Source organism: Alligator mississippiensis, chromosome 4 (genome assembly GCF_030867095.1).
Source record: "Alligator mississippiensis isolate rAllMis1 chromosome 4, rAllMis1, whole genome shotgun sequence".
Lineage (NCBI taxonomy): Eukaryota > Metazoa > Chordata > Crocodylia > Alligatoridae > Alligator > Alligator mississippiensis.
Window position 1 is genome coordinate 162,149,831 of NC_081827.1, and position 24,166 is coordinate 162,173,996.

At 49.3% G+C, this 24,166-nt stretch overlaps 1 protein-coding gene across 1 annotated transcript in view; it reads left to right on the forward strand.

Moving 5' to 3' along the window:
• CAVIN1 (caveolae associated protein 1) overlaps window positions 1-23,777 on the forward strand; it is a 38,652-nt gene extending 14,875 nt beyond the window's left edge. Inside the window, exon 2 of the mRNA XM_014596276.3 lies at window positions 20,258-23,777. Within this exon, the coding sequence (XP_014451762.1) occupies window positions 20,258-20,920 (663 nt within the window). The 3' untranslated portion in view covers window positions 20,921-23,777. The remainder of the gene's footprint in view (window positions 1-20,257) is intronic.
• Window positions 23,778-24,166: the final 389 nt, after the last annotated feature.

A 24,166-nucleotide genomic window follows, 5' to 3' on the forward strand; every position in this document is an offset into this window, starting at 1 on the left:
TGTTACAAAGCATAAGTCTCATAAGCTCTAGACAACATGCTTCATCTTCTTATTCTCACACACCACGTGGCTGTTGTCTTTTGACCATATGGAGTACATGAACACATGATGATGTCACAATGTACACGTGATGAAAATGTCACTTTGTGTGGCTTAATGGCATCATACATTACATGTGGACCAGTTTCGGGGTTTTTGGATGAAATTGCATCATTGCAAACTAAACTACATCCTGATGCATTTTAGTTTGCAACGCTGTGTTGCAGCTATTAGTCAGCTTGCCCCCGGCCTTGGGAGGGGTGGGCAGGCTCCACAGAAAAAAAGGATCAGGCTCCTTGCAGCTTCTGCCTTCAGCAGGCATCTGCTGAAGGCAGAAAAAGCAGTGAGGAGCCCGATCCTTTTTTTTTTTTTCAGAGCCTGCCCACGGCTGGGGGGTGAGCTGCTGGTGGGCTGAGCAGCCCCTGAGCTGTGGGGGGTCCTGGTCCTTTCCTTTGTGGCGATGGTGTCTCCAGTGGCCACCTGGGTGGGCTGCTAGTGAGCTGGGTGCTGCCCCAGCTCAGAGGCAGCACCCAGTCTAATCCAACTCTTCCCTGGGGGGCACTGCTGCAGGAAGGACCTGGTCTTCCCACAGCTCAGGGGCAACTTGGCCTTCTGGCAGCTCGCTCCCCAGCCGCAGGCAGGCTCCACGGAAAGAAAAAAAAAAAAAAAAAAGGATTGGGCCCTTTGCTGGAACATGATGGAAACATAAAACCCCTAAACTGAAACAGTAGGTTTAAATTAAACCCACACAATTTAGGGGGCATAAAAGACTACACCCCTGTCATGTGTACAAGCACCCATGGGTAACAAAGGCCTCGAAGTCCTGCCCCAACATCCAGCTGCATAAGACAAAGACCAGAGCTGGAGTCAGTGAAGATTTGTGTTGATCTTGAATGAAGTCAGAGGAGGAACATCAAACCAAACATTTAGAATAAAAAATCCAGGATGTTTACTCTGCACTTTTCAGCTGAGAAGACTTATGTCAGTTAATGCCTTTTACTGATCTCCCCGCATACCATCTCCAGTGTAGTCCTCATCTTTATAGGACTGCTGTTCAGAGATAGCCTTTTAGTTATTAATCACACATGGCAGGTGTATCCCGGAGGGGCAGCTCTAAGAACGAAACCAGTTACATAAACAGGCTGATAACCCAATTAAACCTTTTTTTTTTTCTGTTGGGAAAAAAGAAAGTTATTTTTCCCCCTTCCAGTCTATTTACTTGTCTTTTTCCTACAGTCCTGCTTTTCATTTGATTCATTGCTGGGCAAAGCAACCTTCAAACATGGCCTCACTGTTTATACAGACTTCCCCTCCAGCCCACCCTGTGCTATGCTTTTCTCCTAGTCTCCATCCCAGCTGGACTAGCAGCAGCACATTTCACACAATGTTACAAGAACCAGTTTTCTTTTTCACATCAAGAGCAACACAGAATCTAATGATGCTATTCCCAGGATATGGACAAGCTAGATCTGTTTGATAGAAGCCCAATGTCAGTGAGGTTTTACACTAAGTTACTTGAGGATGGAAGGAACTTTTCTCATCACTTGAAGTCCAGTAAATTTATTCTGTAGTGCTTATGTGCTCCCCATTTTGTTTTTCCCCACTAGACTCTTCAAGGTGTTTCCTTTCCATCTCAAGATGATAACCTCTTGTTACAATTTTTTGCTCTCTTCTATCTATAAAATGAGCTGCATTTTCTCTTATTTTGAATCCCCTCAGCTGACAATCCTGGAAGGGGAATCTGATGCCAAACTACTGAAAATATAATAAAGAAAACTACTTTATGTATCATCTTTGGGTGGGGTAGTTTGTAAAGCCAACTGCTCTCAGGGATTGCTAAGTAGTAGCCCCCTTCCCTCAGTGTATATTAAGCAAAAGAGAGAAGTTTTGATTTTGCATTGTTGTTCTCTGTTGAAACACTGAGAGAGGCTGTTTGTGTCCTGCTGGGTTGAGGGCTTGTCCATGTTCTCTCTTGGCATAGTTGTATGGATGCAGTTCAGCAATCGAACAGCTTTCTGGATCCATCTCACTCATGTAGTTGGATTTAGCTCTTCATAATTGTAGCTGTTGTTCTTCTAATCTCCACTCCTCCCCCAAAGCTCTTAAATAATTTAATAGTAAGGTGTTGCTTCCAATTATACTGGCACAGTTTGGGAATAACTTTGATGGAGTCACTCGAAGTTTACACCCGTGTAAATGAGAGTTGAATCTGACCCTATGGTTAAATATTGCGTAACTATGAATTACTTGCTATAGCTGGCAATCAGGACTCGTAGTAGAGATTATATCTTTTATTAGACCAACAAGATTTTTGCAACAAAAATCTTTAATTGCAAGATTTCAGGCACAAACACCCTTCATCAGGCATTGGAGAAAAGATTATAAAAGTTCTCCTGGGTAGAAATTAAAGTTCATATTTCATAGGATTTCGCAGAGGAGTCAATAGTTGGAAAAGTCCTCTGGGCAGTCAGTTCATAGCTGGTATGAAGCCTCTCATGTCCTGTGAGGATCTGTGATGTGTTCGCCTGTGCTACTGCACTGCAAATTACCTTGCTATAGCTAGGGCATTGACTCTTTTGGGACCCCCAATAAATGAAAGCAAGACTCACTTCTTGTGAATCTGTACAGGCTATATCTGCTGCCCTTTCCCCTCTGCCCATTCTCATGTTAAACTAGTTGGTTTAAAGCAGCTGGTGGGGAATAGGGAAATTCTTCCATTCTGCTTCCTTTCTGCTGGCCATTGAAATCCATTTTCCTCATCTTAGCCTGAGAAGATCCAGAGTGTGCCCCATGACCCTTCACCAGAGCGTGTGCACTTTGAAACATCGCCAGAGCGTGAGTCCTCTGACCCTTCTCCAGAGACTGTGCCCTCTGACCCCACGCCGGAGAAAGTGCCAAGGCCCCTGCCAGCAGAGGATGTGAAGGGAGACATCACTTTTAGGGCATCAGACACAGCACCATCTGAAGACAGTCATGAGCCTCTTCTGAAACTCTGAAAGCTGCTGATTCCAGTGCCTTGCATAGTTGTGGCCCACCTCTTAGTGGGTGCACTGAGCCATTAAGTTTGGGAGGCAGATAGTTTTAGTTGGCATAATGCCACAGCTGATTGAATCCTCTGTTTGCTGCATGATGATCGTGATGTAGTTGTAGCGGGTGTACAAGAAACTGTGATCTTCTGTCAGGCCTCTAGGGAGTTGCCCTGTTCTACCTCTGAGATGATTTTAATTGTGGGAGGGAAGGATGGTCACAGGCCTGAAACCAAGGGATTCCTGGGTTCTATTTCTGGCTCTGCTAGACAGTAACTGGACACCTTTAGGTAAGTCACTTCCCTCCTCCCTGCCTCAGTTTCTCCATCAAAAGGATGGAATGCCTACCTCCTGGGAGTTGTTGTGAACTTTGATTTATATCTATGAGAAATGGCTTGAACATATCAAGGGTGTCAGAAGAAGGCAGGCTCTTATCGCACACTGTATAATGTTCAAGATGAAACAGCAGTGACGTATTTAGAAATAGCAGGTCTGGAGGCACTATTCAGGTCAGTAAGTCACCCTGCTGTAATTCCCTTTAACACAAGTTACACTTCTATCCACAAGCTTCTGGTGGTGGTGAATATGGCTTCTGCATCCCAAAAGCTCATCCCAGGCCATGGAGACTGCTGGTAACAAAGTTGCCTTTCACTGGATAGGATGTAGCACTCCAGTCCTCCTGTCTGCAAAACCAGTTGAAAGTGAGAGGAGTGCCGTCTGTATGCTGAGGCAGGAGAAGAGCTGGAGACGCTTGCTTGTCACCTTAAATACCAGTCTTTGTCTAGCAGAGCCATGAAGCCTTATCAGGTAATGGTTCTAATTTGTGGCGACACCAGCATGAGACGAGAATCAGAGTCTTGCAGTATGCTCGCTGGAGTCCTCCTCTTTACATCAGCAGTCACTGGCCTCTCTTGCAGGCCCTGCTGTTCTGTATATATCTGGGAGACTAGAGCCAACAGTGGAGAGCTGTCAGTGATGGGGACAGTGTTGCCCCTCAGCTCCACCAAGGCTTGAGATGCAAAATCTGCCTGTACAGCAGGGAAGCCTTTAAAGGTGGCAGCATTCAACCCAAGGGTTCCTATGCTTCTTATTTTATTCAGAATGGTTCTTCTAAGCCTAGAGCAGAGGCTCTGCTCCTGCCAGCCACTGTACTGCACTGAGCTTTACAGAGTGCACATCTGACGTGAAGTCTGGCAAAAGGGCTCCAAAGACCCATAAATAATATTTATGCACTGGAACACTTCAGCATAGTTCACTTGAGTGGTGCTGACACAATCTCATAAATAATATTCCTACTTTATGCTTATGATATGAACATATGGCCCCTGCCATCCTAAAGCACTTTACAGATGGTCATTGTAGAACATTGCTGAAGGGTGAACAATGGTGAAGGGGAGGAAGAGAAGCTTTGGTCAAGGACATCAGTGCAAACCCCAACTCATTAAAAGTACTCCCAGATCTTGAATCTCCAAGCAGAACCTCGGTTTTTGAGGTCTCATCTGAAGAATCCACACTTCACAGTTACTGAGTCCGCATTGACTCTATGTGCAGTAGCCAGAGAGCTTCTGTGATTGGAAAGAGCCATGGGCCACCAGAGAATCAATAGGTTTTAAACTTGAGGCATACAGCACTGAGTTTATCCCCTTCATCATCTGTTTGCATTTTTTGCACTCATATTTTGAACTTGGCATTTGTTTTTAAGCTGTGGACGTAGAGGATGGGTTACAAGCATCTTGTTCCTATTCGTTCTGCTGGCCAAACAGAAGGGAACAGCCAAATAGCCCAAAAGAAGGGAACACTGCAATTTGAATTGCCAATGTCTTTGGATTCTTAGTATCATCTCTGGTTGGTTAATGACATGTTCCAGGGAGGAACTAATAAGTTCTTGAGTCTTAGGATTTTACTTGGGTCAGTGCTTTGGGGACAGTCCCCAATTTAGGATATTACAGTTGCCAAACTGTTCAAATTTACTTCTGCCCTTATGCAGGGAACTACATTACATATGCCTCCCCACCCCCCACCCCCTCCAATCTAAGTTATCAGGGCTATATTGCAAAAAAAGCAAAGCCAGGTGTTTTCAGTTAGTGAGGGGCCATTGACACCATTGATTGCATGCTGTGTGTGGTGTCTTACAATTTCTGGTTTGCTAAACCATTGTGTTTTGTCACTTTGTGTAACAGTACTTGGCAAAATGGCTCTTATAGAATGTCTGTGTAAAGAGCAACGTACTTCATTAAGATTTTATTAAAACTGCGTGGCTCCAAGAGATACTATCTTCTGTTCCTGCAAAGGGCCTGACTCATCTTAAGGAATCTTTTCTACCTGTGGCCAAAAAATGCTGCCAAGTCAGAATGGCAGTGCTATGTGCCCACACAGTGTTGGGTGGAGAGGGTTCCACAAAGAGCAGGGCAGTGCTGTTAGACCCAGAGAGTTCAGGTACTCTGGAAAGACTTACCAGTGGAAATTCTCCTTTCCAAAGGTGGCCCACAAGCTTAACAGTTTGGATTGTGCCTTTTTTGATGCATAACAGAAGGCTGAAAGGAACGTTTGTTAGTGTGCTCATTATTTCCTTTGGCCTTCTACCTCAGGAATGTCAAGTCTGGTCTTCCACTATTTAAAAAAGCTTATGCATCTTTGATTTAGTTAGTTTATAAGGTGCAGGTTTACCCAGCCTTCTGCCTTTCCTAAGACCCCAGTATTACAACAGGATCGGCGTGGAGAGGCCACCATGTCCGTGTAGAGCTCCATTAGGGCCATCTTCATATAGACCCTATCACAGGAATGAAGACTCCAAACTTGCCAGAAGACTCATTAGAGGCCTGAAATTTGGGGCATCAGTTTTCTCAAAAACATTTTTTTTAATCATAAAGACAAGAGATGTTTCTTAAAGGTTATTAATCTCTTAAGTATTCAACAGGCTTTTCAGTCCACCATATGCTGGGAGTGTAAGACCTTAATTGATGAACACAGTGATATATTTCAGTAGGAGGGGAAAGAAGGCAGAACTCCTATTGTTTGTCAGCAGATTACCTTCAAATCCTCATTCATCTGTGCCCTGGTTCCCTATTTGTTTATCAGATGTGCTCTTGTTACTGTATAAAATAATGGTATCCTTCTCACCCCAGCACTGATGCAAGGTCATCACAAGAATGTGCCCTTTCAGGCTTGGCGTTCTCAGGTGCTGGCAGAAGGAAGCAAAGTGACTGTGTTCTTACTGTGAAAGCTGGAGCTTCAAGCTGTTCTTTTCCCGGCTGGGCACAATATGAGTCAAAATATATGCTCCCTGACTCCCTTCTGCCCAGAAGCTTCTGATTGCTGCCTGAGCCTCTTCTTAAGTTGCCATTTTCTTAGCTGTACCTGGTGGGCAGCAGTGGAATGGGACAGAGAGGAGGACTACTGTGGGAAGTGCTGAACAGCAGCAGCTTTAACGCATTTGGCAGCAGTAAGAACTGGGCACCAGTCAGGTTTGGGCCCTTAATGGTGCTATAGGACTCATGGGATGGAGGAGTGAGCTCGTAGTGTTCTTCATCCTGCAATTGCATGTCAGCAGGTCTCTACTGTCTTCTCCAGACAGAGTGTAGCTGCTGTTGTAAAGTAACTGCATAAAATCAGCTGCAGATGTGATTAGCATGCATGTGTGTATATATAAAAAAGACTTAATTAAAACTTCAAACTGGAGAACAGATCAGCTGGGAGTGTGTTTTCTTCCACTAATAAACCAGAAATAAAAACAAAATCCCCTAAAGAACAACAGTCCTGTCAACTTTCCATTTTACTCCTAGACTTGTAAGAATGTTCCTCAGATTTGTCTGTGATTCTGCTGTATTTTGACAGTCCCTGGCCCTGCCAGGCAGGGAACGTAGCTCGGTTTTGTGTCTCAGTGGCCTTTTATATGATGAGGGAAATGTTTACTTGTGTTGTAGCAACCAGACAGTATGTTCATGACCATAAAGGGTGCTGACGAGTGACTCACTGGAAGGGAACTCAGGCTTGAAAGTGTTGTCAGATAAAAAAACCCCACTTAGTGGAGCAAAGTACAGAGCAGTTCTGTTCAGTGGACCAGCAGCACTGAGTTATTTGAAATAGAAAATGTGCAGTGTCTAACACCCTCTGCCAACCTCAGAGCCAGTGGCAACGCATAGGGGGTGCATGTGCACTCCCTGAGAGCAACCCCCTGACCAGCCACTTAGGCAATGGGCGGGGGGGCAGGCAGGAGCACTGGTGCCTCCCCTGCAAGCGCCGTCTGATTGCTGCGATCACTGCAACCACTTCTTGGAGCGCTTGCTCCCAGAAGTGGCTGCAGCCACTCCCGAAAGCGGCTGCAGTGATTGCAGCGATTGGCCGCTGTGGGATCACCCAGAGGGGTCCCTCCTCTGGTCAGCAGGATTGACCGGGGGGACCTCCACCCCCCCGATTGGCAGGACTGGTTGCATGCCCCCCCAACTAAGGTGGCACCAGTCGCCCATGCTCACAGCTCCATTGTTCACAGTTCCACGCAGATGCCACAGGTTTCTTGTTTCCCCATAATCTCCAGGATATAATGCTGCTTGCCTGTGTTTTCTCAGGGAACCTCACACCATGTTTCCAGGGTAAATTGCTCCTCTTAAGGTTACTGTGCAGAAGGGGAAAATGTGGCTTAATGTATCAAAGACCATGAATGTGGGTCTGAGGTGGGCTGGGTGATTTTCCCTTATGCACTGTACAGGTAGAGGCATTCTGCGTGGGGCAGGAAACCAGATTGTTTCCACTCAAATCAACTCTGAACCTTTTGAGAAGTTAATCAAAATGAATAGATTCTACCTTCTATGCCAGGGGTGGGCAAAATGCAGCCTGGGGGCCAGATGCGGCCTGCCAGGCCATTCTGTCCGGCCTGTGGGATCACTAAAAAAATTTAGAAAATTAATATTTATCTGCCCTGGGCTGCCTGTCATGCAGCCCTCGATGGCTTGCCAAAACTCAGTAATCAGCCCTCTGCCCAAAATAATTGCCCGCCCCTATTCTATGTACACTTAGACACATACCTTTTTGAGGGTGCTTATGTTTCCTGCCTGTACCAGGAGTTAGGAAATCCCATGAGAAAGTTTCTTTTCCCAGTAACCTGGGATCAAGCAAGCCTGAGTACCGATGGGCATACTGGGAATCAGAGTTTGAGCATTTGGAGCTGCTGATACCGAGGGTTGCAGTACAGTTGTGCATCTGGACTCTCCTAGTGCCAGGCTCAGTACGTTTCCCAGGAAAAAGTGTGTGCTTGCAATGCCTGGTGTTTGAAACTGGGGCTCATCTGAACAAGTCATGAGTGAAATAAGGCACACAGGAATAATACTCCATCAGTGGAGATTTACGTAACAGCCAGGCAGCAGGCGCCTGGATTATTCTTCATTGTTCCAGCCAGGCTCCATTATCTTTTCACTACGTTCGCACCAGGGCTGTTTTCCCAGCTACATTATTTCTGGATTGGAACCTGCAGCAGCAGACTTTCCTCCCCAGACGTGCCTGCTGTGGTGAGGCAAACCCTGCCATTTCTGCTGGGCAGCTCTTCTTGTTCTATCACAGGCTGAGCAGCTCTTGCATAATTGGGAAGAGATCCTTGATGTCCCATGAGCAGCACATGGGTGTGGAGAGCAGCCAGGGCGTTGTGAGGAATCCTTCCTGGCAGCAGGCTCAGGAACTACCCTCCTCTCCCTCTGTGAAAACAGAGCTGTTTTGTTACTCTCAGCATTGGTTGTGCAGGGTCTGATTCAAAGCTTGGAGAAATCAGTGGAAAGGCTCCTCTGGACTGTTTTGGCTTTGGATCAGGCTACAGTGTTTTCTCTAGGTGTAGGCTTTGCCAGCCACATTCCAGCTTGCTGTGCCCAGTCTCTGTGATAATGGTAGACATGTGAACTCGGTGCTATGCTGGGCTTCCAGGTTGGAGGGGACAGCACAGGAGGCAGGACACGCAAGGGTGTGATCTAAGGCAGTGTTTCTCAACCTGTGGGTCCCAACCCATGAGTCACAAGACTATATGAAAGGGTTGCAAATAACCTTTAAAAAAATGGATCAACAAACTTTAAAAATGGATTCTTCTTTGAGGAAGAAAAACATGGGTTTCCCCTTGTAGGCTGGCAGTTCCAGGCTGCAAAGGGCTGCTTGGAGCAGGCGGGAGTGGAAGGAAGGCGATAAGGCAGGGGTTGCCATGTGCATGTACATGCACATACATGCATGTGGCAGCCAGGCAGCACGGAGAGCAGTTCCTGCAGCTCCCCACAGGTAAGTCTATGGGGCAGGGAGGCGGCATAGATGACATGCCAGGGGGTGGGAGGGCACATAGACAACACTTCCTGCCACCACACCTCCTCTCTAGGGTAGAGCTGTGGTCTGAGGGGAGTGGCAGCAGTGGTTGGGCCATGGCAACACGGTAGAACTGCAGCCCGATGCATGAATGGCTGGCAGCAGGAGAAGGTGAGGGCAGTGCAGCCCCTATCCCTGTCCATTACTCCTTGTGCTGCTGGTGGTATGGGGGTTCGGGTGGCAGTGGCAGCAATGAGTCTTGCTGCCCCACTGTGCCCTCCTGCACTGAGTCCTGCCTGCTGGGCTGTAGAGGCAGCTCTTGCCTGTGCCGATCCAGCCAAGCTGCAGCTCCATGCCTGCTGTGGGTGCACAAATCTGGGGGGGCATGTGCCCCCCTATGTCCCACATCCCCCCCCTGCCCCACACACTGGAGTGCTGGGGGCAGGGGGCAGTGAGTTGGAAATGAGGGGCACCAACGAGCTGGGGTGGTTGGGGGGCTGTGGGTCAGGAGTGAGGGGCATTGGCAGAGCCAGGGGGCTGTTTGCTACTTAAACTATTTACTGGGTCAGGGCTGCCCATCAATATTTTCAACTGGGTCCAAGTACAAAAAAGTTGAGAACCACTGATCTAAGGAAAAGTGCCCCAGGCAGAAAGGGCAGGTTTGCCCCTTCAAGGGTTTTGGGGCCTGGGGCCAGCCAGCCTTTTTGGATTTTCAGACCCAGCTGGAAAAGCCTGAAGAGGGGGGAGCACAGCTGAAGGGGAGCTAAGGAACAAGCTGGCTCCTGTGGTTGGCTGGGGAACTGGACAGTGGAAAAGGCCTCTCTGTCCCTGCCGCCTGTATTGGTCAGGGGACTAGCTTCGTTACTGTACACCCAGTCTGCAGCTGCAAGAGCTAAGCATGTGTCCCCCAGATCCCTGCATCAGAGGGGCTATGTCCCAGGATGCAAAACTCTGTCTCTTCTCATCCAAGTGGATGTGTGTGTGACCAGAGAGAGAACTGCAGCTCGTAACATATATAATACAGCTCATAGATTCATAGATGTTAGGGTCGGAAGGGACCTCAATAGATCATCGAGTCCGACCCCCTGCATAAGCAGGAAAGAGTGCTGGGTCTAGATGACCCCAGCTAGGTGCTCATCTAACCCCCTACTGAAGACCCCAGGGTAGGGGAGAGCACCACCTCCCTTGGGAGCCCGTTCCAGACCCTGGCTGCTCTAACTGTGAAGAAGTTCTTCCTAATGTCCAATCTAAATCTGCTATCTGCAGATGGGCACAGGGCCATCATGGGCTCCAGATGGGCACACATGCAACCAACTCAGCTGTGTGAGCCATCAAAAGGAGCATCTCCTCAGCAAACGATGCTGCAGCAATTGGAGAAGACCAGACAGAGAGGTTCTGGAGTCAACAAGGGGTTGATAAGTATCTGAGCTCTCAGGATATGGCTCCTTTCCAGACAATAATGCCAAGGAGAGATGGGGGAATGCCTTTGTTCTTGCTAATTGTGTTGATTCAGAGGGAAGGAAGTTGCTGGAGTTCCTGATGTTCCTGGCTCAGCAGGGGCTAGGGTCTTGGGGAGTTGAGGGATTGCTCCAGCAGGTGTTGTTATGGAGAAAATGAGCACTGCCTGCCTGGGGATTTGTGCTGGGATATCCTGGCCCCCTCAGGAGCGTGGGGGTTGTTTTCTTCTAGATCTATGAATCAGATTAATACAGCAGATGTTGGCTTCTTCAGATTAATCTCCAGAAAGCAGCACAGCAAGGACCTGGTGAATAAGCATGGCCCACAGCACAACTTTCTGTTCCCAGCAGTCCCCCAGAGCCAAACTTCTTGAACTTTTGCCCCCCATTGCAAGGGGCAAGCTGTAAACCTTTCCTGTGTGACTGGGTATTGGCCAGGTTTCTGAAGTGTGCACTTGGTGAAACAAGCTTTTCTTTATTAGTCACTGTGGAGATGGGAAAGAATTTGGGGGAAATGTTATAATTTCTCTCAAGGCATGACATTTTTCTGTGCTGGAAAAATGGGAGCAATCAGACATGTCCTCTTTCACCCAGGGGTTGCTTTGCCGAACTCACTGCAGAAGGGGAGGGAGGGGGTGAGATCAGATAAATGTATATCACATTGCATATTCTAGGATAAAAGTAGGGAGGATTCAGAACTGAAGCAGCCACAGGTATTGGGCTGAGCAGCTCTGCATCTGCACAGACTCATGTCCTGTTCTTCATCTGTGTGCCATTGTGCTGGGGATATGTCTGTGCATGGGTGACAACATGCCAAATCTAAGCATTGGCTGGAATAGCAGATAGGTTCATGCTACCAGCTGTATCATGTTTCAGGTGGCTGTTGTGCAAATAGGACTCTCTTCCTCTATTGTGCTGAAGGGACAAAAATGCCATGATTCAAGGAGCATTTTCATTATATTCATACCTCTAGGCTGCTTAGGGGACCTAGGCAAGTTTGCAGCTAATGAGTGCTCCTTTTTGGTCCCAGTTTTAAATAAATCAAACAGTGTGCCTGGCTAGATGACCTTGGACTTTGCCACCTTTCTAGTTCATTAGCTTGGAGCATAGTTGGGTCTGTGGTTCCTTAGATGGAGGAACATATAGCACACAGACTTACACTGAGGTGAGGGGTATGCCTTGGTACGTGGGCTTCAGCTTCCCACAATGCTTGAATTTGTTGCTGGGGCAGCTTATGTCATTGCATCCTCATGGAGTTGAAGGGCTTGGATTCAGGACATATTTCACCAGAGAAATCAGGTCTCACACCAGAGCCCTAAACAGGTATACTCCCTTGAATCAGATGGACGATTAGCCTTTGAAAAATCAGGAGTAAAGCTACACTGTTATAAATTACACTAGTTTAGACGTCTGTCTGAAAGTTATCCTGGGATAGCCATTTGTTCAAGCCAAGAAGACTGGTATGGGCTCCTCCACCACCTTGTGGCAGTGTGCAGTAGTAGCAGCCTGTAGGACTTAGCTGCATTGGAGTAACGCCTTGACTGTGCACTCCAGCTCCTTGTATGATTGATGCCCGTGTACAAAGTTGGTGTCAGTTACACGGGTGTAAATGTGTCCTGTTTCCAGGCCCAAAGTGAGGTAGGGTGAAATGGATGCCAGGAAAAGTCAGGATTTGTTTCGGGCATTTTCAAAATGAATTTAGAGCAAATCCTGCTGTGTCGGGGCTTGTAGCTTGTGCCCTTCTGATTTGCAGCAATTCAGCCAGCCTACTTTAGGGCATTTCAGGTGTTTTGGTGGGGACAAAATGAGTAGACCCTTGGCTGGGAGCAAACAGACTACTTTCCTCATTTGCTCAGAACAAATGTGTTCATGATTTGTAATTCTCTCCTGTCCTCATTCAGGGTCTTCTTCCTAGACATGCCCAGCAGGCAGCCCTTGGCACCTCCTCACAAGGCAGCGTGGCTGGGTGACTAGGTGATGCTAGCTGGTAACATCAGAGGTGCCCAAACTGCTTCACTGATTTGATCAGCTTCTCCCACTGGCACCACGGCAGATCAGAAGGAACTCAGTGGAGCTCACAGCTTAGGCCCCTGTGCCAGCTTCCAGGAATGGTGCCCTTGACTTTTATCTTCTCTCCTTGGCAATAAGTCTTCGTAGGCTTGTGCCCTCCATGAGTTCCACAAAGGAGGTGGTGCCCTCTGCAGTGGAAGCTGGCTCAGAAGTTTTTCGTTTCCTGGGAGGTATTCCCAGGGGGTGCTTTTGTGTTAAATGAGCATGGGGGTGGTCAGTTTGCTGTGGGCAGTTTGTCCATGGCACTGCAGGAGAGGTGGATTCCAATATTCGCAGCCCTTTCTCTGCATATGCCCAGGGGCCAGGCAGAAACCCAAGGGCAGTGCCGAGTTCTACTATGGGGCCCATTCACATGCTCCCTCTCTCTCGTGCTGGCTTCCTGATAGCGTGCTCATCCCAATAATTCCACGCCTCCCCCTCCCAGCTCTATAGATTAAAATGACTCGGGTGATAAATCCTGGAGCCATGTACTGCAACCCTGCAGCTGTGACGCTTTGTACAGTGATGGGCTATTTCCAGCGTGTCCTGAGAACATAGAGGTGATTCACTGGAGCAGGGATGCACGCTATGTGCTGCTCAGATGAAAACCAATCTCATTCCAAACGAATGTGCCCCCCTTCCCTGGCCTGTGTGCCTTGCGTGCACGCACTCACCCAGCAGCAGGGGCACCAGACGTTTGGCTGTCACAGGGCAGTGGAGAAGTTGAATGAGTTTCTCTTCTGTCCCTGGCAGAAGCAGAGTAACCAGATGGACTGACTGCATGGAAATCCAGTCATCAAGGCTCTGTGCCTGGCTCTGACACTGACTTGCTGTGCAGCTTCAAGTTACTTAACTTCAGTGTCCCCATCGCTAAAATGAGGATAAAAGGGCTTGGGGACTTATTAGCCAAGAGACACCTCAGCCATCACATTTGAATCCTCACAAGTTTGGGGAAAGGTTATGGAAGGCTCTCGACATTAAGGCAAAGCCAGTTTTTTTACAAAGCACCTGCCCCAGATCTCCCCCAGCCTAGCATCCAGACCCCTAAGCTCAGAGCAAGCTCTGAATCCACAGTGCTGATGCATGGGAAGAGGAAGGCCCCTGAAACCAGCTTGCAAACAAGGCAGTCCCGATGGGTGTTCCATGCTGCAGCTTGTCTACGTGTTCCAAGCCAGCAGCTGGAGCAGACGAGACTGTGCTTGGCCTGAGTCCAGGCTGCCATAGCAGCCTCAGTAGGGTGAGAGGCACATGGAGGGCAAAGTGCAGGGGCTCAGAGCTAGTCCTGCAGAATAAGTATCTCTGTGGGATGTTCTGTGCCCCAGCCAGCTCTCTGGGGCCCAGACTCCCAAAGAGTTAGTGGGTAAAACCTGAAGCAGGGATAGATTTTATTTTTAAAAGGAATTTTTCATGTTCCCAGCCAAATCAAGTCAAAATCTTTGAGTCAGTCCAAAACCATAAGTGGCCCTACAACCGGCAAACATCCTCCACCTCCACCAGGGGCTTCAGATATTTCCAAAGTCTTTTGGCAGGCGTCCTATGTGCAAGCCCAAACCCGGAGGCTCGGGGTTTGGGTGCTCCCAAGTTTTCTCCTGCCCTCAGTCATATGGCTGCAGAAGCAAGCTAGGGAGGAGCCTCCCATTTCTATAAAGTGGGCTTTAAGCCCCAACACCTTTGGGGGGTACTAAACCACGCCAGAAGAACAGCTATCCCCCAGGAATGCTTAAGGAAAACTGCCTTTATGGACCCAGATACAGAGTGTTTCTGAGAAAAGACAGAGGTTCTCACTGTCACTGTGAAGCCAGGAAACTTCCTGCTTATGCTTGAGACACTCACCCTGGACAGCCAGGCAGATTAGAGCCTGTGAACAGAGGCGTGAGGGACCTCTTGGGGTGCAGTAGGCACACATGAAGAAAAGGGGGGGACCTGAGCTTTTTCTCCCCTTTCTTGTGATTTAATTTTTCCTCAGCTGAACATGTTCTGGTTTCCCAGTTAGTAACGTGATGTGTATCCCGGCCCCTGCCCAGCCCTGGGGGATGTGGCATAATGTGCCAGTGTACAACAAGTAGTAAGTAGAAGGCTTAGGACCAAAACAGAAACCTTTCAAAAACCTCCCTCCTCTTCTAGGGGGCAGGCCAGTACTATCTGCACCATTGCCATCTTCAGCATTCAAACAACAGACTTAGGTACTACCTTGAAAAATCTCAAGACTGGCTTAAAACTCAGGGGTTTACAAAGAAATAAACTTCTCTTTCTAAATGTGTCTTCTTGTTTCTGAATCTTTTGAGTTCCCATTCCCAGTCCCTCTCTGCAACCATGAGGACTGAAAACTTCCTTTTTCTATTACATGACAGCAGAGATTCTCCTGGAATCATATGCCTTCCAGACCTGGGACTTTCAGCACTGAGTATACAGAAGCTCATGATAAAGCCATGAAAGTTAGCAGTGCTGCAGTAGAAAAATGGAGTCACAGGGCACATCTACATGTGCAGTTAGTGCACATGAATAAATGTTGGTGCTGACTGCTCCAGAGTTTTTGCGGCTGGGCACACCATTTGAACATATGGTCTGGAGCAATTCACTCTGGAACAATCAGCTCCAGAGTTTATTCATGTGCAGCACATGGAGCCCGGTTGGAGGAGCCCCAGCTGGCAGGGGACTCTGGGAGTCAGCCTGCCAGCCTGGGGCTGCTCTGACTGCACTCAGTGTGCTGTGGAGGGGCTAGCTGGGGCATGAAGGTGCTTCAGCATGGAGCTAGTTAGCAGGCAGCCCCCGCACTGAAACACCATTATACTCCAGCCAGCCTGGGCAGCGTCTACATGTGCAGTGCTGCTCATGAAAAAACTCCACAGCAGGGTATTCTGCATTTGGGGTAATGACCTTGTATTCTGTCCTGTAATCCGTATTTACAAGTACTACCCTGCTGTTGAGTTTATTAGTTTTGATCCTGTCCAGCCCTGTGTCTCATACTACCCTTTATACCCTTGGCAAAGCAAAGCAGGCAGAGAATTCTGGATTGGGAACATTTTATACTTTCATTGCAGAGCAGTACCTGACCATGTGAGGGTCAGACAGGGTTGGCTTAGGCCCATGGGGGAAAGCACTTGCAAAGCGCCACAGAATAAAGGACGGGAGCCTATTCTCTCAGCTCAACTGTAACATCCCAGGCCTCACCCTAGCAATAACCCTGCTGGCCTGTTGTGCAGAGACCTTCCAGTTGTCCTGATAGCCTGTTGTGAGATGGAACAAGAGGGAAAACTGTGAAGTGAGGGCTCCTGCACCTAATTGTGTTTGGCTGTGAGAATAACAACAGGAAAGTTCTGATTGCCTAAAAAGATGTTGACAGAGACCTCTGGCCAGGGGTGGGAGACGGGGGAGCCATTCAGGCCCACGGGATACTCTTGCTGATTTGGCAAACAAAGGAAGGATGGAAACTTTCCAGTGTAAATGGTGAAAGTGAGGTAATGCCCTTGGCAGACTGGAGAGGAGAGGGCAAGGGAAACAGCCCTGGGCCCCCACCAGGCTCCTACAGCCCTGTGCTCCAGACAGTGCATGGGTTATGGGGACTACGAGGGAGAGAATTTGTCCTCCACATCGGGGCGCTCTGGCATCTGAAAGCAGCATAATCATTGTCATTCAAAGATCATACCACTGGTCTCAAACTCTTCAGGGCCCCATACTCAGATGCTCGCTGGAGAAAGCCATCTTGGACTCTGGTTGGGGCCTCCTGGCTGAGGACCTCCCAGGAACTCGGCTCTTCTATCTGCTGTTGGCTCCCTTGCTAGTCCTGCAGCATCCGGAGCATCCCGCCTTCCTTGGCTGAGCCATGGGGTATTTCTAGCTCCATTTTTGTGCCTTTGTTGAACTTAGTGGACAACAAAGATGTTTGAAATGATCCCTCAATTAGCTGATTTAGCGATTGAAAACGGGATGCTCCACGTTTATTTTTTACCCTGATTTGGGGATGAACCGAGGCCCCAGCCGAGCTGTTTCTGCAGTCCCAGGGTAAAAGGTCAGGGTGTGGGGACGACCAGTGCTTTTGGGTAGGATTGGACACCAGGACTCCTGGGGTCTTCTGAGTAACCTTGAGTGAATCCCTCCCAGTTCTGTGCCAAAGGGGGGAGTAGAGAAGGGGGGGAGGCAGTGAAGCTGACGGGCTTCACCACATATTTGTTTCTTCTTTCATGTTGCCAGGATACTTTTCCTCAGTCTGGGAAGCTCTGGGGGAGGCTGTGAGATTTCATGTCTTTAGGCATATTCTGAAACAAGAATATTTGTTATGAAGGCTATAAATTCCTCAGTCTTTCCCACCTCCTTGGCCTCTTGCTGCCTGTTATAAAGATTACAGAGAGATTTTTGCTCATGGCCAGGGCGACTGCGCATTTCTTGCAGGGCACGAGGTGAGGGGATGTTGGGTTTGGCCTCCCCAGAGGAAAGTCGCTGCCGCACCAGCTCAGCACAACCCCCTTTCCAAGAAAAAAACCGAGGCACCAAGAGGGGAAGGGACCTCCCGGAAGTCACATAGGGAGCTAGGGGTACACATCCGGGAATAAGGAGCTCAGGTCCTGATCAAACACTATTCCCTGCTCCCATCCTAGAGCCACGAATAGAAGGCAAGAGCATGGCCCTTACAAATCAACTATAATTTCTTGGGAATGGAGTTTTGCTCTCAGTGACAGGGCATTTACTCTTACTGAGCTTTGCTCTTGATGACAAGGCATTTGATAGGGCACAGGCAGGTAGGAAAGGGGGAGAAGTGCAATGGCTGGTGCAAAGGAGCAGCTACTTCCTCTCCACCGGCGTTGTGCTCTTGGGATGCCCCTCATTGTGCACCAGGGGGCACTCGTGATCCCTCTCTTTTTCTGCAGAACTGAGAACAAGCCCTTCCAAGACAGAGGTCTCTGCCTGGTTTTCAGTGCTGGGAGCTTTTTGAAGCTGAGGGCAGATCATTTCTGCCTGGCAGATAAAGGGAAATCCAGAGGGTGGGCATCTGGATCTGTGTTGTTAGAACAGGGCTAAACATAAGCTTTCAAGGTTCTTTGGGTAGATATGCTGTCTTTTATTAGACCAACTGAGTAGTTGGGGAAAAGTGCACTCATCCAGTGCACCAAATGCCCTGATGGAAAATATGTCGGAGAAAACAAACAACAACTGCGCACCAGAATGAACGCACACTGAAAATCTGTCAAGGACAAGAAGACCCAACTACCTGTGGGTGCACACTTCTCACAGGACAATCGCTCCCTCTCCGACCTCTCAGTTCTAATCCTCAAAGGGAACTTACAACACATCTCTCATAGAGGAGCCTACAAACTTCACTTCATAAATCTGGATACAAAAAATCATGGACTCAATACAGACACTGGATTTATGACACATTATAACCTGCCTGACATCTGAATCACCAGGAACCTGCCAGACCTGACCTTTCACACTTTTCTTTCCCCTCCCTACCTCCTTTCCTTCCCTCCTTTTCTACCCTTTGTCTTCCTAGTTTTCTGCTATTTACTTTTTCACAGACAGCCTTTTTTCTATCTTGGAAAACTACTACAGTAGAGTCTCCCTTACTTACCTTTGCTGCCCCCCCTCCCCTTTTCCCCCTCCCTTCCCTTCTCTGCCTTTTGTTTTCCTAATTTCCACCTATTTACATTCTCACTTGTAGCTTCTTTCATTCCCTGGAGTCTCAGAACAGCAGAGACTCCCTATTCCTGAAGGAGGGTGATTGTGCACAAAAGCTTGCAAAGAACTTCTTTCCAACTACTCCGTCTAATAAAAGATATCACATCTACCCAAAGAACCTTGCAACATGGCTACACCAAAAACCCAGAAACATAAGCTTTGGGATTTAAGATCCCGTCTATCCTCAGTCCACCTGGACCTGGCAAGAGGCCCCTACATGGGAATTTTCCATGCTGTAAGCAGAGACTTAGCCCCCAGGGGAAAGCCAGCAGGTGTCCTTGACAGGATCACAGATGATTTCTGAGGACCCAAATTCCTGCAATCCTGAGGGGGTTAAGGAATTGGCTGGAGACGATGAGTCACTGTGCATGAACTATGGGAACTCCAAGAGATGATACCTCACATGGATACCTCCCCTTGCAAGTGGAGTTCTGTGCCTCCTCCTATAGAGGATCTAGAGCTTGCATCTTCCAGCATCACGCTAGGGTCTGCACAGACACCAGCCTGAGCCTCATGAGACAGTGATGCTACTTCGCTGCTTGGGAGGTAATTTCCCAGTCATACAAGAGGACTGGGGGTGTCTGACCAGTGCTGGGATATCTGCGTCCCACCACAGGGAAGGGCTGAGATGGAGCAATGAGGTGCTCCCTGCGCACTCAGGGTTGTCAGTCCCATTTCACCTCCTTCCCAGCCCCTCTCACTCTGGAGGGCAGGTTGGAAGCCCAGGCAGCTGGAGCTGTAAGAACAGAGAGGTCAGCTGTGCTTCTCTGCAGACCTGATGCTGCCTGGGTTTGTTTGCAATGTGATTTATTAAGCTCTGCTTTCTGGGCCAAGCTGCCTTTGCTGCCTGCACTTCAGAGATCAGATGCTGGTTTGAGTGAAGGCAAATCTTGACCATGGGAATGCATGTTGTGTCTTTTGCAAATAAGTACCTGGACAAAGCCAGGTGCAGATAACCTTAGTATATAGAAATATGCAAAGCCCATTTGTATTCAGGCTGCTGCTCTGGGGAGATCCTGAAACATGGACTACAGCAGATGCCACCAGGCTCAGGAAGTATTTAAAGGGACGCTATGCCTTATGTGCTACTGTTGGCAGACATATGCAAACCCCTGCATTCTTCTCTGAGGCTGGTATAAATGGAGATTATCTCTCCTGGAGTCAGCGGGGCTAGATGTGGATGAGAAGGTGGGGACTGCATCTTTGGTCATGGGATAGAAACAAATCTCATAGCTGAACTGTCCTTGTAGCGCTATGAACAAACTAGGATATTCGAGTCTGATGCAGATGCCTGGCACTGCTGCTAGCAGCTCTGGGGATGGGGACAGAGGAGGGAAGGAGGGTTGGGAAGAGGGCCATGGGCAAAGCCCCAGTTCCAGTGTCTTCAGGTCTCTTCTGTGGCTAAAGCACTGATGGGTTTCTAACCTAGCCTTGTGTGGCAGAGCAGATATAACTGTGCTTAAATTTACCGAGCCCTGAGCTGTTTTGCAGGAGATCTGAGCCCTCATAGGAGTCATTTACCAGGTATTTTGAAAAGAGAGGGATGAGTCCAGGCCTGATAGCAGCTGCCAAAGGCTGAATTTGGTCCCAGGGGTCAGATTATTCATAAACCTTAACCCCCATTATTCCTCTGTTCCAGTAAGGGCAGGTAGCTGGGCAGCAGGTTCAGTAGTTGCTCAGACTGAGGGTAGGAGCAGCTGCCACATGGGTTTCTCACGGATTCCATTTTGTGTCTTGCAGGATGAAGTGAAGCTCCCATCCAAGGTGAGCATCAGCAAGTCTTTGAAGGAGACTGAGAAGCAAGAGAAGGAAGGGGAGGGTGAGGAGGAGCCCCTGGGTGAGGACCACGCTGATGAGGACCGCATCCAGCTTTCCTCAGATGAGGAGGTGGAGATTGAGGAAATCATTGAGGAATCCCGGGCAGAGCGCATCAAGAGAAGCGGCATGAAGAGGGTGGATGACTTCAAGAAAGCTTTCTCCAAGGAGAAGATGGAGAAGACAAAGATAAAGACCAAGGAAAACCTAGAGAAAACCAAGCATAACCTGGAGAAGACCCGGCACAACCTGGAGAAGAGAATGAACAAGCTAGGCACCAAGATCGTGACCAATGAAAGAAGGGAGAAGATGAAGACCTCTCGGGACAAACTGAAAAAGTCTTTCACCCCTGACCACACCATTTATGCCAGGTCCAAGACAGCTGTCTACAAGGTGCCACCTTTCACTTTCCATGTCAAGAAGATCAGAGAGGGTGCAGTGGAAGTGAAAGCCACAGAGATGGTGGAAGTGGGAGGGGAAGAGGCAGACACAGATCTGATGAGAGAGGAGAGCCCTGAGATGCACACGCTGCTGGAGATCACAGAGGAGTCAGACGCTGTGTTGGTGGACAAGAGCGACAGTGAGTAAAGAGGCAGAGGCGCGGGAGGGTTTCTGAACGGATGGCTGAACACGTAACCTTTCACACTGCAAGATCTCTCTTTGTCCTGGGAGCCCCAGGGACCGTATACACGATGCATCCTTATTACTCTGGAAAGCCAAAGCCACTCCCCCACCCTGGAGGACAAGGTGTCTTTTATATTTTAGTTTTAGCACATAGAGGAGGTAGGAACACAGGACTTTTTCTTTTTTCTTACACCATTAAACCAACCCTTGGAGACCATTCCTGCTTCAGGCTGTGTCAGAGTTTGCAAGCTGCCAGGCCCAAAGTGACAAGCATGCAGCCAAGCAGGACTGTGCTAAAACCAAGATAACTGTTGTACACCTAGGAAACACTCTTTCACAGCAAGGTGAAAGACTTGGTGTCAAGAATGCTTCCTGCTCAGCAACCTGCCCAGTGCCAGAGACCATGGAGTCCATGCAGTTATTTCCCACCAAGGCAGAAGGAGGAGAGAACCCGGGATCAGAGCTGGTGGGCAACAGCCCCATCCCTCCCCAAGAGCTATCCCCCATGGCCATTCGGTCACAGATCTTCAGTGCCTGATGGATCTCTGTGGCAAGGGAAGATTTCAGCAAATTCTGCTGGTGGGCAGAGAATGTGTGAAGCTGCACAGTGTCGCATGGTGCTGGGGTGGGGTCTTCCCCCACTGCTGTGACCCTGGAGGACTTGAGCAGTTTGTGTACCAATATGAAGGTCGCTGTTGTTACACAGCACCCAGCTACTGTGGGAACTGTGGTGCCTGTGCCCATCCCAGTCCTGGCATCCTACACACCCAGGGCCTGCTGCTGCCACCTTCTACACTGATGCCACTCCACTGAGCTTCCTGGGATGGCATCAATGGAGTAGGAGGCTCAGTATAGGCTGTTACATTCCTGTGCCTACAGTGTCTGTGGTCCTGAAGGGGTTAAAAGCCTGCCTGCTGGAGGCACAGCAAGGGGAGACCCTTGAGGAATCCTGACAAGTGCAGGGAGCTGAGTAGGGCTGAGGGTGCCCAGTCTCGGCTCCCTACGCCTCGTGGCAGCCGTGGCTTCAGCAGCCAGTGAGAGACATGCTCACTGGCCAAGGGGGAAAGTGAAGGTGCAAGCAGGGGGGCTGGAGGGTCCAGCCCTAGAAGCTACTCACTTCCAGAAGGGCTAGCAGATGTGCTGATGCCATGGGAAGAAGACAGAGTGAGAAGGACTCATGGTCAGGCAGAGAGCGCTTTTGACACCGGTCTGTGGGCCTGATCCTGAGCAGTGCTGAGCACCTGTCTCACCTTTGGAAGTCTCAGCAGAACTCAGGGTCAGGCCCTGTGCATTTCCCACCACCCGCATCCCCACTTTCTGCCAGATGTGCTTTCATTGCCACATAAGTTCTGTACCGAGGCAGCTGTAAGCTAGTGTGCAGGCTCCGGCTTGCCCCTGGGGCTTGGTGCTCTGAATTTTGTGTACACAGGTATTGCAATGGCTTGCTGGGCCCCTTTAGCCATCACACAGGAAAGGAAGGCAGGAGGGACTGTGTATATGTGGACACAGCACTTCTCCTGGAAAGCTGGGTGGCCTGTGGTTCCTGGCCGAGGGGGAGCTCGGAGCTGGTAATCCCAGGAGTCCCTCGTGGCTCCCCAGAGCAGGGCAAAGCTGCAGGAGAGGTCTGGCCTGTCCCTCCCTTTGGTCTGTACCTGCTTGGCATGGATGCCTTCCTTAGTGCCCAGTTCCCCATAGGAAAGCAGAGGGGTCTGTTATTGCGAACGCAGCTAAAATATATAATCTTGCTTCTTTATTACGAGCATTTGCTTTTTATTGCTCATTGCACGCCTGTCCTGTCTGCAGCCCGGGATTCTCCCTGCTGCCTGTGGGGCTCAGGGCTTGGGGCCTGCTCCAACCCCTCAGCTGGAGCCCATGTCAAGGGTGGCTTTGCCAGGTGGCATCTGGGCTCCATCCCAGGTTCCTTTTTTTCTCTGTTGGGTTCTCTTCAAGCACTGAGAAGATGTTCCTGGAGTGCCACGCTGACACCAGGGTGGGGCAGGAAAAGACAAAGCTGGATGGGCTTTTGCCATTTCCAGGCTTCCTGGGCCCCAGGATGGGAGCACAGACCAAGAAGGCAGCTCCAATCTACCCGCCCTGCCAGCCCCATCAGCTCCAACCGCTGTGGTGGGATATTGAACTCCAAGCAGTCCCAAAGGAGCCTGGGGTGGGCAAGGGGGAGCCCAGCCTACCCCAGGTTTCGATCAGTCCTCTGCTTGCTGCCAGAACTACATGTCTCAGTCCCATTAGACTCCCCCAGCCCTGGGCCTGCCAGCAGCAGACATGTACTGGATTGTAGCAGCCCCCCAGCCCAGAGCCTGGCCCTACTGCCCAGGGGAATCCCTCTAGCAAGGGTGGGGATCTTGAAACTGGCTGTAGCACGAACTCCTGCTTCCAGACCACTCTGCAGGGGAAGAGCCCTGCAGGCCCAGGGCTGGTGGAGGAGTATCTGGGACGAGGTGGTTGTCCATAGGCGTTCTCCATTTCTAAGGGCCCATCTATTGTTTTTTACATATCTATTTTTTCTTACACAGAAGCTGTAGCCTAGAGTACCTGACATCCAGGGCATGGGCAGGCATTAGCCTCAGGAGGTTGAAGGACATCTGGGTTTGGTACCACACTTGGCATTGCTGACCCCCCACTGGGGGATGGAGCGATGTTTGTCTATGGAGGGGGGCAGAGATCGTGTCCAAGGCCCCCTCCCATGCCAGGGTGTGACATGTAGCTGTGGGGTGATGGGAGCTTAGATAAAGCTTTATTCGTTTTCTATGACTGCATCCTGGTGAGCAGCTCAACTAATAAAGTTTCTTTTCTAAAAGGACAAGTGTACGGCGTGGTCATAAGTAACTGGGGTTGAAGGGTGCTGGGGCAGGTGTGGGGTGAGGGCCAAGGTGGGGGGATGAGTGGGGGAGGGCAAGTTACCGCCAAACACTGGGCAAAGAACAGAGCCAGGGCAGGAGTCATCCTTCAGACACTGACTCTGCCTCTTGGGCAAGGCACTGGGCAGCCCAAGGGACATTACCCAGCCTGTCTCACATGCATGCATTCAATTTGGGCAACGCAGCTTTGGGAACTAAAAAAAAGGAGAACCAGTAGTTCAAAAACAAGTTAAATTTTCCTCCTCAAAGGGGTAGTGAGTTCCTGCAAACCTGCAATGGAGTCATCTCATTCCCCATGCTCTCGGGCTACCCCACCTCAGGACAGAGCCTTTTT